The sequence below is a fragment of the Rhincodon typus genome, chromosome 21, assembly GCF_021869965.1.
Source record: "Rhincodon typus isolate 14 chromosome 21, sRhiTyp1.1, whole genome shotgun sequence".
Taxonomy (NCBI): Eukaryota; Metazoa; Chordata; class Chondrichthyes; order Orectolobiformes; family Rhincodontidae; genus Rhincodon; species Rhincodon typus.
Genome location: NC_063352.1, coordinates 26,047,793 through 26,065,403, shown reverse-complemented (window position 1 = coordinate 26,065,403; position 17,611 = coordinate 26,047,793). Strand labels below are relative to the sequence as shown.

Here is a 17,611-nt window from a genome sequence, read left to right as displayed (position 1 = left end):
CCACAGGCTAAGGCAACACATGTTCAACTATATTCACGCATAGATAGAGGTACTTCACACACAAGATTCATCATGTTTTTCCTCAATAAACATCTACCACCTTTCAGTATAAAACGTGCAGTCTTTTTCTTTCACTAAGGTCTGAGTTTGTCATAAATTTAGTTAGTTACAACACATCTTATTATGGGATCCAAGCTTCTTTCCAGCAGTTGAGAATATTAATTTGACTTCAGTGATAGCTGAAATTCCTATCTTGCACAAGATCCAGCCAGCCACCTCTTTCATGATGACCTATTCTCAGTTCAGACCTATACCATCCTCCATCCAGACCTCCCATTCCAAACTTCTCTTTCCAGACTACTCAGGCTCCACTCCAGAATGGAGACAGGACATCATCTAGCATCACCTCAATTAAATCAAATTCACAAATTATTAGATGCTTTCAAAATTTCTACTCCTAGATCTTTTTGGCAGAAGAGCCCTTTTCAAATGGATTAGCAATACTAGAGTCTCTTCCCCTTCAATCATAATGCATTGTAACAAATGAGAATAATGCCACAATGTGTTTTAATAATTTTAAGGGAATAGATATTTAATTACTAATTTTTATAGAAAACATTTCCAGATTCATAGTTATGTTCATGCTCACTCTCCTCAGTGAAACTGTCAGCCCACTCTGTGCTGGATCTAGAGCTGTGCAGCCCAGTACAACATCCACTGTGATAACAAGGTGTAGAGCTGGATGAACACAGCAGGCCAAGCAGGATCAGAGGAGCAGGAAAGCTGACGTTTCGGGTCTAGACCATTCTTCAGAAATGGGGGAGGGGAAGGGGGTTATGAAATAAATAGGGAGAGAGGGGGAGGCGGATAGAAGACGGATAAAGGAGAAGATAGGTGGAGAGGAGACAGACAGGTCAAAGAGGCGGGGGTGGAGCCAGTAAAGGTGAATGTAGGTGGGGAGTTAGGGAGGCGATAGGTCAGTCCAGGGAGGACGGACAGGTCAAGGGGGCGGGATGAGGCTAGTAGGTAGGAGATGGGGGTGGGGCTTGAGGAGGCTCGGGGGACCGCTTTGCGGAACACCTACACTCGGTTCGCACTAAACAACTGCACCTCCCAGTCGCGAACCATTTCAACTCACCCTCCCATTCCTCAGACGACATGATCATCCTGGGCCTCCTGCAGTGCCACAACGATGCCACCCGAAGGTTGCACCTCATATTTCGCTTGGGAACCCTGCAGCCCAATGGTATCAATGTGGACTTCACAAGCTTCAAAATCTCCTCTCCCTCTACCGCATCCCAAAACCAGCCCAGCTTGTCCCCACCTCCCTAACCTGTCCTTCCTCCCACCTATCCCCTCCTCCCACCTCAAGCCCCACACTCATCTCCTACCTACTAGCCTCATCCCGCCCCCTTGACCTGTCCGTCCTCCCTGGACTGACCTATCCCCTCCCTAACTCCCCACCTACACTCACCTTTACTGGCTCCATCCCCGCCTTTTTGACCTGTCTGTCTCCTCTCCACCGATCTTCTCCTTTATCTATCTTCTATCCGCCTCCCCCTCTCTCCCTATTTATTTCAGAACTCCCTTTGTCTCCCCCATTTCTGAAGAATGGTCTAGGCCCAAAACGTCAGCTTTCCTGCTCCTCTGATGCTGCTTGGCCTGCTGTGTTCATCCAGCTCTACACCTTGTTATCTCAGATTCTCCAGCATCTGCAGTTCCTAATATCTCTCCACAACATCCACTGTCCTAGTTTTCCTATTTATCCAACAGTAAAACAAAATATGAACAAAAGTAGTGTGAACAAACATCATGAGCTGTTGTTTCAAATGTTTGAAGAATAACAGTTGTACCTCGCTTTTAGAGTTCTCTGCTAACAATGAACATTTCCATACTACTGAAAAAGTGGGATTAAGATGATTATTAGTTGGTGAGTAAGTTTGCTGCAATTTCTTATAAGGTACATGACAAGCTCAGCAATTATCTCTAGGGAAGAAGAAAAAGATTGCATATAATACAAACTACTACTTGTCTGCACTTTCACCAGCTACATAAATGAACAAATTGTTCACTTGTCTTTCCTTGATTTACCAAGTTTATTCAAAAGAAATAGTGTTCTCTATAAATCAAAATAAACAAATAGCTCAGACACAAAAATTGATAATGGGGATGTGCTGGATACAATAATGACTTGGAATATTTTTCCAGCTTCAAGTGACCGCCACAAACTATTCGAAATTTGGCCTAGATTTTTGCAGAGCCTTAGCCTTCATGGCTTTTCCAAAATGGTGATGGGAACTCAGAACCAGACATCCAGTTCCCGTTATCAACACTTCTTACTTTTTCGTGAGGAAATTGGGTCTGGACATGATGTACAGATAGGACGAAACCTGAACTCTGCAGGGCCATTGAATGTCAATGCTGAATTCAAACAGATCCAGTTTTTGCTGGAGTGAGGGGCTTATTGCACAGTGCGTAACTTATTAATTTTTAAGAGGAAATGTACATAAAGGATGGTGAAGGTCTTGGCAACTGCCAAGTTATCTAAAAGTCCCAACCTTTAAGTTTTGTAAACAAAACAGCTTGCCATCTCCAAATTGACAAAAAAGTCTGATTACAATTTCTGTTGTTCATACAACATTGTTACTGATTGACTGCTTCTAAAACCTGTCATCACCACAGTGGGGAAGCAAGTAAACAGTTTCACTGGCTTCTTCAAGAGATTATTGAAGGACTACCTCTCTCTGATGTAGGGTTATAAATACAGTGAGGTTCCACCGTTTGCTTCTTTCACGATTTATGAATTTGCTTACGTACACAAAGCATTATGTATAGAATTTTATTCATTGTGGGTCTAATGTTCACTTATTCACAGTTTTCATATTTTAAAAAATGCAGAAAACTTGCAGGAATTGACAAAATAATGTAAAGGCACCTAAAAAAAACCTACGATGTGGACGCATTAAAACTGTATTTCTTGGAGTGAAAAGTACACAGTGCACTTGTGCAGTCTACATAAATGAATCAGAAGCAAGTGTGCTATTCAGCCCCTCAAGCTTGCTCCACCATTCAATAAGATCATGGCTGATCTGATTGCAATTTCTATTTCACATTCCTGCCTGTTATCCTACCCTGATAACTTTTCAACCCCTTAATAGGAATCTATCAAGGGTTCTGCTTCCACTACCTTTTCAAGAGGAGAATTCCAAAGACTTCTGGACCATCTTTTCAAGGGCAATTAGGAACGGAGAATAAATGCTGACCTAAGCAGGAATGGTCACATCCAATAAATTAATGAAAAACAGTAAACTCTACAGAAAAATTAGTGGAATTGAAGAAATCAAATGCATATAAAGAGGAGAGCTAAAGATGACTCAATTAACATTCTAGATATCTGACTCATGAGAGCGGCTGAAGAATTGAAAAAGACAGAGTTTGTCAGAAACATAGAAAGAAGCAGAGTATTTTGTAGTGATTGATACTGCTATTACTTCTGACCAATAATTTTATAAAAATTGAAAAGCAAAAGGCTCAGCAGTGAAAAATAATATTGCCTTTATCTAATGCCATGTCAACATCAGTCACCTCACCCTCTCCCTCCAACTTCAAGTAAACCTCCATCAACTTCACTGCCAAACCTATCACATTCTGGTGGAAAACCTGTAAGAATAAATGTGACAAAAAATTATTTACTTTTCATTTCATTACACCATTTTTCTCAAAACCTATTCCTGTTTATTAAAAATATTCCTGTTATTTTGTTTTATCTTCTGTGTTTGCTATCAAATTTTTGAATAGATTGTAATCTATCCAATTGGCTCCCGCTCTAAAAAATGTTTGCTGTTTGCAAAGTTTTCAAAGAACATAACCCTCTGAATGGTATGATTTAACTGTACAAATATTTGATTAATAATGAATTAAGTACTTGAAGGAATTTAAATGTATTGAAAGGGCTTTGGTCAAGTCGATTTTTTTACATTTATAATGAAGTTTCTAATAGATACTAGAATATTACTCTGTTTCATAACTGCATGGCTCGTGAGGTATGCCCAAGGTTGATACTAAGTAAGCTGGCATGGAGAGTATAAGTGCAAAGGGAGAGGGCAAGGGGCATTGGTTGGAAGTAAGATGGCATAGCCTATAAAGGGACATGGGATGGATGGAAGATAATAGATTGGCATAGACTGTACAAGGGACAATGGGTATGTAAGGTGGGAGGTGAGAAGACACGCGGGGGTTTGAGGGGTGAAGATTAGAGATTCCAACCTTGAACAAAACAACTCAAAGTCCCAGGAAACCAAGAAAGGCCTTATAATTAGCACACCTCAGCACTCAGCAGCCTCCATTCCCACCTGCAAGCGATTTTCGCTATCAATTGCAGCACATCACCTTTCCAGAAATAAGTTCCAGCATTCTGAGCATTTTCTTCCCACTAGTGGCAAACTAGAAAATTTCCTGACTTAGCATATATTCCTTGAGAGTGAAAATCTAGGCCTTTGGTTTTCATGGTTAATGATGTCATCTACAAATATTTAATCTGAATTCAGTTTTCTTACCAACTTCCAGCTATGATTTATACTAGAGCCTCAAACAATGGTATACATCATTAGATTAAAATGTTATAGGGCCACTCAGATCTTGACCTCATAACAGTCTTAGTTCAAACATAGAAAAAGAATTTGAATTCCAGAGGTAACGCAAGAGTGGCTGCCCTTGACATCAAGCTGCGTTTGACCAACTGTGCCATCAAGGAGCCCAAGCAAATCTGGAGTCAATGGGAATCAGGGGGTAATATCTCCATTGGTTGGAATCATACCTAGCACAAAGGAAGATAGTTGTAGTAGTTGAAAGTTTGGTATCTCAGGTCCAGGACATCTCTGCAGAAGTTCGTCAGGGTACTGTCCAAGGCCCAATCATCTTCAGCTGCTTCGTGAATGACCTCTCGTCCATCATAAGGTCAGAGGTGGGGAAGATCACCAATGAGTGCACAACATTCAGAACCATTTGTGACTCCTCTGACACTGAAGCACTCCATGTCCAAACGCAGCAAGACCTGGACAGTATCCAGGTTTGGGCTGACAAGTAGTATTCATTCCACACAAATCCCCCTTTATAAATATCCTAAGGGTTACCATTCGCCAGAAACTGAAGTGAACTGGCGATATAAATATAGTGGCTACAAGAGCAGGTCAGCGGCTAGAAACCCAGCAGTGTGTAACTTATCTCCTAACTTCCCAAAGCCTGACCACTATCGACAAGATGTAAGTCAGAAGTGTGATGGAATACTTCTCAGTTGCCTGGATGGGTTCAGTTCCAACAACAGTCAAAAAGCTTGACACCATCCAAGACAAAGCAGCCCTCTTGACTGGTATCACATCTACAAGCATCCACACCCCTCAGCCACTGACATTCAGAAACAGCAGCATGTACCATTTACAAGATGCACATCAGAAATTCACCAAAACTCCTTTGAGAGCACCTTCCAAACCCATGATCACTACCATCTAGAAAGACAAAGGCTGCAGATACATGTGAACACCACCAGCTACAAATACCCCTCCAAGACTCTCACCATCCTTACTTGAAAATATATCACCATTGCTTCAGTGTGGCTGGGTCAAAATTCTGGAACACCCTCCCTCCTGGCATTGTGGGTCTACCGATGCAAAATTGACAATGTCTAGAAAAGTCTAAGAAAAAAGCTTCCATTCTCCTGGGATATCTGCAGAGAACATATGGCGCAGTCACCACTCATAATAATGAGACAGACCAGACACTTGACATAATGCACAATATTAAAACTAGATTCCAGCTCTGTCAATAATTCAATAGAGTTAAAAACAGGATTACCTGTTTCCTGGCTTCAAATCATTTCTGAACCAGGAAAATCAATTGTCATACAAACGAGATATATTAATTGTGAACATCAATCAACACAACGACAATAATAAAGAAGCTGATTAGGCTCCAAGAAGAGAAGTTGAGGGCATGAAAGCAGAGCTGGCTAAAGTGAATTGACAAACTGGGTTAAAGAATAGGTCAATAAAAATGCAGTGGCAGACATTGAAGGAATTTTTCAGAATACACAGAATAGATACATTCCAACCAGTAAGAAAAGTTCCAAAGTTGACTACAGCATGTTAAAGATTGAAGCAGACTTAGAGAAAAAAATTATAATTGTGCAAAGACAGATGGCACATTGGGATATTAGACAGAATATTAAAAACACCAACAATGACTCAAAAATTAATGAGTGAAAAATTAGAGTATGTGAGAAAGATGGCTAGAAGTGCAAAAACAGATAGCAAGAGTTTCTTTTTTATATATAAAGTAACCAAAGTGGGTATTGATCCTATAGAAAGTGACCCTAGAGAACTGATACTGGAAAATAAGTAGATGCAGATGAACTCATCAGGATAAAACACAAATAATAGGAGTTGAGGGGAAAAACACAGAAACAGGTTTCTGTATCATCAGTTTAAAATCACAGGATCCACAATCCTGAATTCCTCGATGATACCTTGATGTTATCTGCACAGTGAAGATGAGTCTTTAATTTATTGGCCATTTGGTTGGACCTGGGGTCTTTCAGGTTGTCTTTGGGTTTTAGGATTATTTATTTCAGCATTTCTGGGTGTAATTCTTTTAATGCTCTTTGGATAAAATATTGGAGATAGTAACTTTACAAAAAAAGGGGAAAGAGAAAAGATTAGTGCAGCTAGTTTCTGGAAGTCTTCTTGCTTCTCTCCTTTTCACTAACCTGACAGAGCCTGTGTTAAACTACAACTCGACAAGTCACGCAGTCATTGCTTTGTTGAGTTCTTTTGAACACATGATAAATGATGCACTTTACTCAATATCGTCAAAAAATAAAATTATGGTTAGGGTTAGTATCTGTTAGTTTCGCCTGTTTTTTCAAGCTGAAAACAATTCCATATACCTTCTCTCCATTTTAAAGCAGTGTCCATTTTTCTCATTTCCAGTCCATATTCCAAGAATTAGATAAAATGTTGACAAAGAATTAAATGTAATCAAATATTAATCTTTACAAATCACTATGTTTCTGTACTTGATACCATACAATGGATAGGTGAATGAAGCATCGACAGAATAAAATGCTACGGGACCAGGGTAGGCAAATGTGATCAAAAACTATTTCCTACAATGAGGGCTACGTGCTGCCACAGACTGGTTGAGTTGAATTTCCCACTGTTGTGTTATAACTTCAGCATATCTTTTAAACAAAAGCTTTAACCTCAAACATTAGGTAAGATAAGCAGTTACTGAAGGCTACAATTGTGAATATATTAAAATTAGCAATCCATGATGTTTTAACTTGTCATGGCCACCAATTTCAATGTCCTCAAAATATATTGAGCCCAAGCAATCAACATGTTCAATAAAAACATAAAATGCTGAAAATACTCAACAGATTTGTCAGCATTTGTGGAAAGAGAAGTTGAGTAAAGTTTTAGGTCCATGACTTTTCATCAGGTGTTCTCATTATAACATCAACCTTAAACGAATGTGGAGTAAAGAGCAAATTAACTGATTTCAGAACAATTACCATTTTTGTAACTGGAAATTGACAGAATGAAAGCAGAAGCTATGTACTAAGTGGATTCAATTTGCAGATTCTGATCTGTTTTCATTGTCATGGATGAAGTACTAAACACATACGAACAAAGCAAATTTTACATGATCAACCAGCTTTTATTTTGTTATTGGCAACTAAGATCCATGATGTGCCTATTGTTGTTACTGTTCACTTTACTGTGAAAAGGGAAATGAGGAACAGGTAATCCAAATACCACTGAATCTAAGGTTTTTAAAGTTTCAGCAAAGATTTGTAGCTCAGATTGTGGGTGAGGTTGTTGATTTGCTTGCCGAGCTGGCTTGTTTTCATTCAGACGTTTCATCACCATGCTAGGTAACATCATCAGTGAGGCCTCCGGCGAAGTGATGTTGCTCTACTCTGCTTGGAATTTATATCTGCAGGTGCCTACTCAATAGACAATGACAAGAGCTCACAGCACGCCCTAACACACTTGCCACATTGCCCTACATCAAGAACATATCAGGACTGACAACGAGACTCCTAAGACCACTAGGAATCATGGTATCGCACCAGCCCATAGCCACTCTATGACAAACACTCACAAGGATTAAAGACACCATTCCCACAACATGCACAACCAACATAGTTTACAAAATACCATGCAACGACTGCCACAAACATTACATTGGACCGGAAGGAAATTAACCATCAGAATACACGAACATCAGCGAGCAGCAAAACGACACGACGAACTTTCTTTAATATCAGTACATTCGAACAATGAAGGCCATCAGTTTAACTGGGACAATGTAACTATAGTAGCCCAAGCCAAACATAGACATGCACGGGAATTCCTAGAGGCATGGTTCTCAACCCGTAATGCAATCAATAAACATATAAAATTGGACCCCATATACAAACCCATACAGAACAAAACCAGAAATGACACTTACTCACCATAACGGGCCGGACAGTATAAATTCCAAGTACAGTAGAACAACATTGCCATCGGAGGCCTCACTGATGATGTTACCTAGCATGGCGACGAAATGTCTGAACGAAAACAAGCCAGCGCGGCGAGCAAGTCAACAACCTCAATCTAAGGTTTTATTATTAGCCATGCCATTTCAGAAGGCTAGCTCTGGTTGCTGAAGAGAATATTCAGCTAACCCTAATTTTTCCTATGTTCTTATTATTCAAGAAAGCATTACTGAAGGAAGTATAAAAAAAAATAGTTATACACTTCCACATAAATAATGTTTCTTTAAAAATGTTGAAATCAATAGAGTAGAAAAGGTAAAACTTCATACTAACTGCCAGTATTTAGGCAAACATTTTGCAATTTCAAATATTCTATAATTTCTGACGTGGAACAAGGGCTCAATGTCACCTTGAAACTCACTTAATGCATGGAATATCTTATAATAATTTACATTCAAAATTTCATTAACGCATGAAAAATAAGTTTTAAATTTCACAGTTTAATCCTGGTATTCATCTGTCAACAAATTCCACTGAAAATATTTAAAATACACTCAAGCTAAACCACACCTGAAACATTAATCTCTCATAACTTTCAGAAACTGCATTTGAGGGTTAGCAGATTGGTCATGACCTCAATGCAGGAAAGTGGATATGAAGAATGTTGGATCAGCTATTAAATGGCAGAGCAGACTTGATGGGCTGAATGGCCTACTTCTACTCCTGCACCTCATGGTCTTATCTCCATAACCATAGGCCATAAGATATAGGAACAGGAGTAGGCCAGTGACCCCCCCAAGTCTGCTCCGCCATTCAATTGCCGATCCAACATTCATCATATCCACTTTCCTGCATTTTCCCCATCACCCTTGATTCCTAAATGATCAATAATCTCTGTGTCTCAGCCTTAAATATACACTTGATTGTCACACTGATTAAATAACTAATTATCACATCTTTGAAAATACTTAACAAACCAACCTCAACAGCCCTCTGCAATAAAGAATTCCACAGATCAAGGAATTTTGTCCATACATTGCACCTTTTTAATTAAGGAACAAATTATGGAGACTGCAAATCCCTGTTACATCCCTCATGCCAACCAATGAGCATGCTTGTCGATGTTGCATAAATTGACGTGCACTTTCCAAGTTTTGTTTCTTGCACGGCAGGCCTCATGAGTACAAGACAAAAAGCTTCAGCTCTGTGATAAATTACATTTGTCATCATTGTATCAAACTTACATTTCCTCTTATGAGGATTTAATATTTTATTGCTGTAAAATGAAGCCATCACAAAAATTGCAACGGGCAGTGGATGAGATGCTTCAGTTTAGATTGAAACAAACAATCGATAACAGTTTGACTTGACTGAAGTCTGATCTTTGGTCAGCTGCAGTTTGAAACAAAGAAATGTCCTTCTCTCAGTTTCCATATACTTTTAGTTCCTTTTGCATGAGATTATGCTCATCTAAAATAAGTTGGCTAAAATATCAATGAAACACTGTTCGTTCACAAACTAAATATTGTCTCTCTCAATTCTTTCTAATGAGAAGCTCCATACCTCCATCTATCTCCGTCTGAGAATCTATTTAAGATTGGCATTCAATCTAACAAGGAGACCATGCACGTGAAACAGAGAAGGATTTCTTTCACATCAGATATCTACTTCCTTGCACTACCCATCAGTAATGGAACCGAAAAAGGAGACAATATCCTTTCACAGTGCTGTGACTAATTCTGTCATGGCTCCCCGCTACAAAGTACATAATATTCAAAAGGTGCAAACAATAATCTGTATAAATATAAAATTGGAATACAGGGGTCCTCGACATTGAGGTTATGTACAAGAAAAGTACAACTTATGTCCAAACAACTCACGTTGAGGAATTTGCCTCCATAAGAATGATGTAAATACAGGGGGATAGGGACTGTAAAGGCGCTAAAGTCACCTATGCAACTGACATCGGAGAAATCTCTCCTGTAAGAAACAATGGAATGAGGTAGGGATAGGGACTGTAACTTAGGGAAATGTTGTGTTTCATACCTAGCAACCAAAATACATACAATACATATATGATACTGTACAACACAAGGTATAAACACACCCTGTAAAACATTTTCCTTGTTCTACAGTAATAGACTTGCTACTCATTGTTGAAGGATTGCAATGATAATTTCTGATAAAGTTCATGTTGATTGTGATGTGAAGTCACTATGAACAACATGAGAGAACACAGTGTGACTCAGAAGCATCAGACAGGATGCTAGGAACAGATGCAAAGATGGTAGCGCAGACGTGAATTATGAGTTGTACGTTTTCTATATTAAACTGAACTGAGTCAAAACCAATGCAACAACATGATTGCAGGGAAATTTTACATTCAGTTCCTCAAAAAGTCAGTGATGTGAGTGCAAAATAATGTATATTGCAACAAAGTGTATCATGGACGCCCCAGTGCACAACCCACAGCCTCAATCCTGACATGGTCAACAATTTCCACCAAAGCATTTTCATGAACTTCTGTGAAATCCTGTCCTTATTACAGTTTCATTACTCCAATCAGCCAATGAACAGCCCTGAATGCTTCTAACTTTTTAAACTAGTTACTGAAGATACATTTAGAAAGATGGAAAATTGCAACATGTGCCAGAGAAAATCCTGGACGGAAAGCTGCCAAAGTTCTTATTCTCACTTGTGGGGCTAGTTTTCCACTAAAGTTACTGGACCATGTTCACTTATGGGAAAGAGAGAGTCGCATCACTTACAGGCTTGTACAGCTTGACTATCCTGTTTTATTTTAATTTTAAAACAGTATTAGAAGGACCTCTAGTGGTGGAGAAACAAGTATGGAAATAACACATTGGGCATATAATGGAAATTCAGAGCTTAGAGTAAACGTACCATGTTGGAGGTCAGCACAACAGAGGTATTTTGATGAACTCACAGTTGCCACAACCACCTGACACTTGAGTATGTCCTCTTTCCTTGGCAGCAGGAATGTAGACTGGTTCCGAGCAAGTAGACAATAGCGCTGTACTGCGGGATGCACAGTTTTCACATATTTGGTTTTGTGACAGATTCTAGAAAAGAAGGTTTGAGTTTTAATCAGAAGACAAATATATAATAATTAGCAAAAGAATCAGAGAGGGGTTGAAGAGAGGTTTTATTTGCCTGGAAGTTTTTTTGTGATTGAAACAAACCAGTAGCAGGTGCAATCATAATTTTCAAAAACTAGAATTGGATGAATGCTTGAAAAGATTAAAGAAAATTGGTTGTGTAAGGTGAACGAAAGACTAGGACAATTGATTAGCTTTTTTAAAGAGTCAGTGGAAGAACAATAGGCTGAATGTCTTCTGTGCAAGATTCTATGATATAGCTCAAATATATTTGAATTAAATAATTGAATTAGCCACAAGGAATTTCAAATTAAGGAAAATCTGATCCACAAAAATATATCTGCTTCAAGGTGACACAAATAATGCACGTTAATCCATTCTCTCCTTTACAAAAGGGGCACAATTCTGTGCTTAAATGTAAGTATTCCCTTCCACGTTCCCTACACAATGGCTCAGTATGTTACACCAGCAAGTAAATCATAATGGTTGAAGCACACCACAACAAACCATTGATTTATTGTGGCTTTACAAATACCAAGTAAATAGATTGACACACTGAAAATTCAGAAGGTTCATGGGATTACAAGAAATTGATTTAAATTGACAATTCCTGTGAGAGAATCAGTTACAATAGTTTTTGTTTCATTATTTCATTGTCATGTTCCCAAGTGCCCCTAAATGGAGTTGCTTGATAGGCCATTTCAGAGGGCAGGTAAGAATCAACCACATTATTGTGGGACTGAAGGCCAGAGCAGGTAAGACTTAGATTTTTTTCCTAAAGGACATTAGCAAACCAGATTTTTTTTAATGACAATTGATGATGAGTTCATGATCAACACAAGTGAAGCCAGATTTTTAATTCCAGATTTTATTAATTAATTGAATTTAAATTCCACCAACTGTTGTAATGGCACTCGACTCAGTGCTTTGACAGTATTAGCTTAGACCTCTGTTTTACTGGTCCAGTGACATTACTGCTATGCTGTGGTGTCCTTCCTCTTATTGCTCTCGTTGTCGTACCTCCAGAAGACCAGCACAGATTACTAATTCCAAGTGAACACATTACAGATCTGTTAAATATTGGGCAGGAATGGTTACTTATATAAATCAACCCTTATGAGGGTCATAAACTAACAATATGTTGCTTATGTTTAAGTGGATAGTGCTCTCACCTGAGAAGAGTAAGATTACTGGCATCATTTTCAAACATAGGAACGAGGTAGTCCTTTATGAAACTGTCTGCTGCAGTATCAGAATGAGTACAGAACAGAATCCTGAGACTGGAGGAAACAGAATGGGAATCCATTGTAAAAAATGAAATGTGGTGCACTGTACCTTAAAATCCATGATGATAAACTTTGAGTTCATCCATGTCTCTCTCTCTCTCCTGTACCCCTAATGCCACACAGTGAAACATCTGAAATATCAGGAACACTCATGGCCACAAAGCTTTAACTCCAATAGTTCAGTCAGTAAATGTGTCATATGATGTGGTCTTGAGCTATACAGACCAGATACATTAATTCTTGGTCTCCTTTCAATAAGCCAATCTCAGTTGGAATGCTAGCGTGGTCACAATTAACTTCAACAGTTCATGGACAGAAAGGAATCATGTACACATCCTTGAATCCCACTCAGCTTTACGACATATCAATCCCTTCCAGAACATCTGTACTTCTAATACGACAAATTATCAGCTGTCAACTCCTGCGAAATTAAATAGCCAACCAATACTACATCTGCAATCTCATAGATTTGAAGCAGATACTTGGGGTGATATTCAATAAACAGCTATTTAGCATACACCAGAAAAAGTCACCATCTGGAATGGGCAAACAGAATAGACTAGGGGAAAAAAATTGTGTTACAAAGGGAAAGAGTAAATTTAAAGTACGTCCTTTATCTAGTCATCAAGAAGATTGGCACAGTTCTAAAATACTTTAGCTTGTGCCTGATTGTGCACTCATGCACCAAAGTCTTGAGAATATTACAATTTTTTTTTCAGTCCATCCATCAACTTCACTCTACCTTTTGTCAGGGTCTTTCACCAATTGTTTGACTACATTTGCCAAAGTGAACGTTTTCCCAGTGCCACACGGCCCAGTCAGAAGAATCGGTGGTAGACTGAACAATATGGGAGCTGTAATAACACCAACTGCTTTCCTCTGTTTGGAGTTTAGCCTTGGGTCCAGCTGCTTCTCCCAGTCCCTGAAGGACAAAAATGAAAATCATTATTTTGAAAATTGTACATTTATGTCATATCTACAGCACAGAAAAAATTAATAGATATGAAATAAAGAAAAATATTGAATCTGAAAGAAAATATCTAAGCAGCAATTCCCGTATTCAGTAACATGCCAATGTTCTCAACACATTTCAGCAATAATGTGCATTTATATAATATCTTCTATATGCTTCACAAGTGTTTCAGAACAAAGAAAAGCCTCTTCACAAGGTTTCCACACACTCCCATTTCAGCAACAATCGCAAAACCGGTCCATATCTGAAAAATGCAACATGAATACTGTAAAATTCTCCTCCACCTGTCCAATAAGCAGAAGATCAGAAGTAAAATTTAACTGATTTTGTAAAACTATCACAGGCCATAAACGGGATGTTTGTACTTTACCACAAGGAGAAAAGATGTAGCACCTAACTTTCAACAATTTTGAAAGTGAAAAAAGAGCAGATGAAAAAAATCACAACCAGCAGAGATTACAAGCCAAAGTGGGTGTAGTTATTGTGACTTGAGAACAGGAATAGGAAAGCACCTATGAATGAGATATTACTTCTCCAAAAGACTAAAATGAAAGAAAGATTAATTCAGTTCTCACCTGTAAAGAAGTATAATTGCAAGGCTCTCCACAAACTAACACAACTATAACTAACAGACTGATATGGAACAATTTCCTTTCTGTTTCTTGGTTCATTCCCTGAGCCAAAGCAGAGTCCTTCCAACATTTTCTGAGAATCTTATAATCCATGTCACTGGTTTTTAAAATGGTCTTGAAAATTGCTGATTCAAGAGCCATTATAATTTTGATTTCCTCAGTTTTGTTTTTCTTCCTCATATCGCAGCACATTTCAAACCATTGAGTACAAAATGTTAATGAGTTATTTGGAAAATCACTACATTTGGCAGCCACTGGGGAGAAAAAAATAGTTCCATACCTATCTGGCAAATCAAGAGTTAGAAGAGAAGAAACGTCTGGGGATACCAGGCTGCAATCTTTCAGATTATCCAAAGCTAGGTGCATCTCACAGAGAGACAAGCGGTTCAACTGAAACTGAAGCTCCACCTGTTGAATGAATCAAGAGATCACTAAGCAATTTAAATGCATTGAAGAATCAGAATGGATTCTGATAAAGTTCATACAACCAATACATAAGAGTTTTACTTAGTATATGAAAGTTCCATAAAAAGCAAAATGAAGGGAGAAATACTCTTCAGTTTTAGTTTTTGTGAACAACTAAGTTGGACACTACTACAGTGACCCATCACTGTACCATTCTGAACTCTTTTGCAGTTCACATTTTCTTATGACTGCTGTGGCTGTACATCAACAATTGTGACTACATCAGGAATAGAAAAGTGAATTGTTCTTTTATTTGTGAATGAAGCACTCAGTCGTTATATATTCCATGTTTCCTAGGTGACCACAAATGTTCCATTTTTGCATTGAGTACCCATATCCTAGGAGTAAATATGTCTTCCTTCAATTGTTTACAACCTTGATGAGACCTGGAATATTGTGTTTAATTTTGGTCCCCTTACCTGAAAGGAGTGTGTCCTTGTCGTAGACGGAGCACAACAGTAGTTCACAAGGTGAATTCTTGGGATACCAGGACTACCCTAAGAGAATTGACTGATGAGATTAAACCTATATTCTGTAAGAGTTTAATAGAATGAGAGGTGATCTCATTGAAACTCTCGAAATTCTTAAAAGGGTAGACATTATGCAGAAAGGATGTTTCTCCTGGCTGAAGGTGAGGTGGGAAATAGGGAAGCATCCAGAATCAGGGGACATAGTATCAGAATAAAAGACAATCAATTTAGGACTGAAAGTAGAAAGGATTTCTGGCAGGGGTGAATCTTTGGAATACCCTTCCCAAAGGGCTGTGGCAGCATAATCATTTAGCATATTCATGACAAAGACTGATAGGTTTCTACATAGGTTTCTAGGGGCGGCACAGTGGCTCAGTAGTTAGCACTGTTGCCTCACAGTGCCAGGGACCTGGGTTTGATTCCAGCATCAGATGAATGCCTGTGTGGAGTTTGTACATTCTCCCCGTGTCTGCAAGGGTTTCCTTTGGATGCTCCGGTTTCCTCTCACAGTCTAAAGATGTGCAGGTTAGGTGGATTGGCCACGTTAAATTGTCCATAGTGTCAAGGGATATGCAGGCTAGGTGGAATAGCCAAGGCAAATACAAGTTACAAGCATATGGTAGAGGCATGGTTCTGAGTGGGATGCTCTTAAAAGGGTCTGTGTGGACTCGATGGACTGAATAGCCTGCTTCCACACTGTATGATATTCTATCATTAATATCATTCTATGATATTAATGATATTTGGGTAAATGGACAAAATGCAAGAAAACAGTATGGATCTATTCCTGTGCTCTTGTTCCTATCTGCAATATATGTTTTGATGCTGCTTAACGCTAACTTTGAACTTCGCAAAAGGTTGAAGCCAAGGATCTTCTGCACTGGATTTTCCATGAAGTGTTGGCTTGTGGTTTCTTATAAGATGAAATCAGCCTTCAAGCTACATCAGGACTGAAGTCATACATTGCAGATTAGTTTGTATGTCAATAAGGGCTTGAAAGACTTCTCTTAGCGTTGAGGGACAATTTTCAGGTTGATTGGAGAAATGAATTATCCCCAATTAGCTGTACCTGGCAGAAGATTGTGATGAATGGATATCAAAGTGACAGGAAACATCATGGGAAGCCAAGTGTTAGGTTGGATTTCCACTTTACTATTCCATTAAATGTCAACAACTTGATAATGGCTACTTCTGGACTACAGTGGTGTACAATACTCAAAGCAAGATGGTCATCAAAAATATAGTCTACACTATTGTTGGAACAAAATGCTGCACTGAAATGTAATACTTGACAGCGTAAAAACTAATTTTCAATCTGACTGACTCAAAGCAGCAATACTTAGACCATTTTTTTCTGTCAATTAATCAGTGACTGGCATCAGCCCACCAATTTGGTATCAAGTAACACAGCACTCAATGTGGGTCATACTATCAAAACCTTAAGTTTTTGATTATTTGTGGAATACAGCAAATACTAAAGAAAAACTAAAGAAAAGAACAGAATGCTGAGGACGTTACAAATTTTCCTCCAAACAGTAATACAGTCAGCCAAACTGCTTAATTATTGGTAATCCATTGTGAAAGGGGTGATAAAATTACATGTAAAAAACACCCTTTTACTTCAAATTATTTTACTCCCACAATATTATGTAAGTATCATACAGAATATACTTTAAGGTGTGACAGTAACTTCAGAACTTAACTCCAAAATATTCAAGAGTAAAACTTAACAATTATATTGTGCTGGCTATAGGTTATGACTAGGCTCCCTCAGTACATTCCAATTATATTAATTTCTTAATTTCTCCTTCAGCTAATAAATCTGTTTCTCCTAGTCCTTGTATTAAGATTTTGAACAAAATATGAAGCGGGCGGAGGGGGGGAATGTCAAGAACTTTTGTTTGCACAATGAGAGGTAATGCCCTGGAACTTGCTGCTAGGATGGACTCATGTGCCTTTATGATTTTACAACACTATCGCACTTACATAAATATTAGATCATGCAAATTTAAATCAAATGCTAGGATGTAAAAATTGCAAAACAGTAACCAGCTCTAAACGGAATTCAATATAAAAGCTGCACACGGGAAATTCTTCATAATTTGCTTATTTCTTTTAAAAATGTGA

The 17,611-nt window shown here is 38.5% G+C and overlaps 1 protein-coding gene across 1 annotated transcript in view; it reads right to left on the bottom strand.

Moving 5' to 3' along the window:
• Nucleotides 1–3,565: 3,565 nt before the first annotated feature.
• The window catches only part of LOC109911753 (probable helicase with zinc finger domain), a 62,969-nt gene continuing 48,923 nt past the window's right edge, over nt 3,566–17,611 (bottom strand). Inside the window, exons 13-17 of the mRNA XM_048609637.1 lie at nt 14,830–14,957; nt 13,687–13,866; nt 12,831–12,938; nt 11,444–11,622; nt 3,566–3,660 (exon numbers count right to left, since the gene is read on the bottom strand). Of these exons, the coding sequence (XP_048465594.1) occupies nt 3,587–3,660; nt 11,444–11,622; nt 12,831–12,938; nt 13,687–13,866; nt 14,830–14,957 (669 nt within the window). The 3' untranslated portion in view covers nt 3,566–3,586. The remainder of the gene's footprint in view (nt 3,661–11,443; nt 11,623–12,830; nt 12,939–13,686; nt 13,867–14,829; nt 14,958–17,611) is intronic.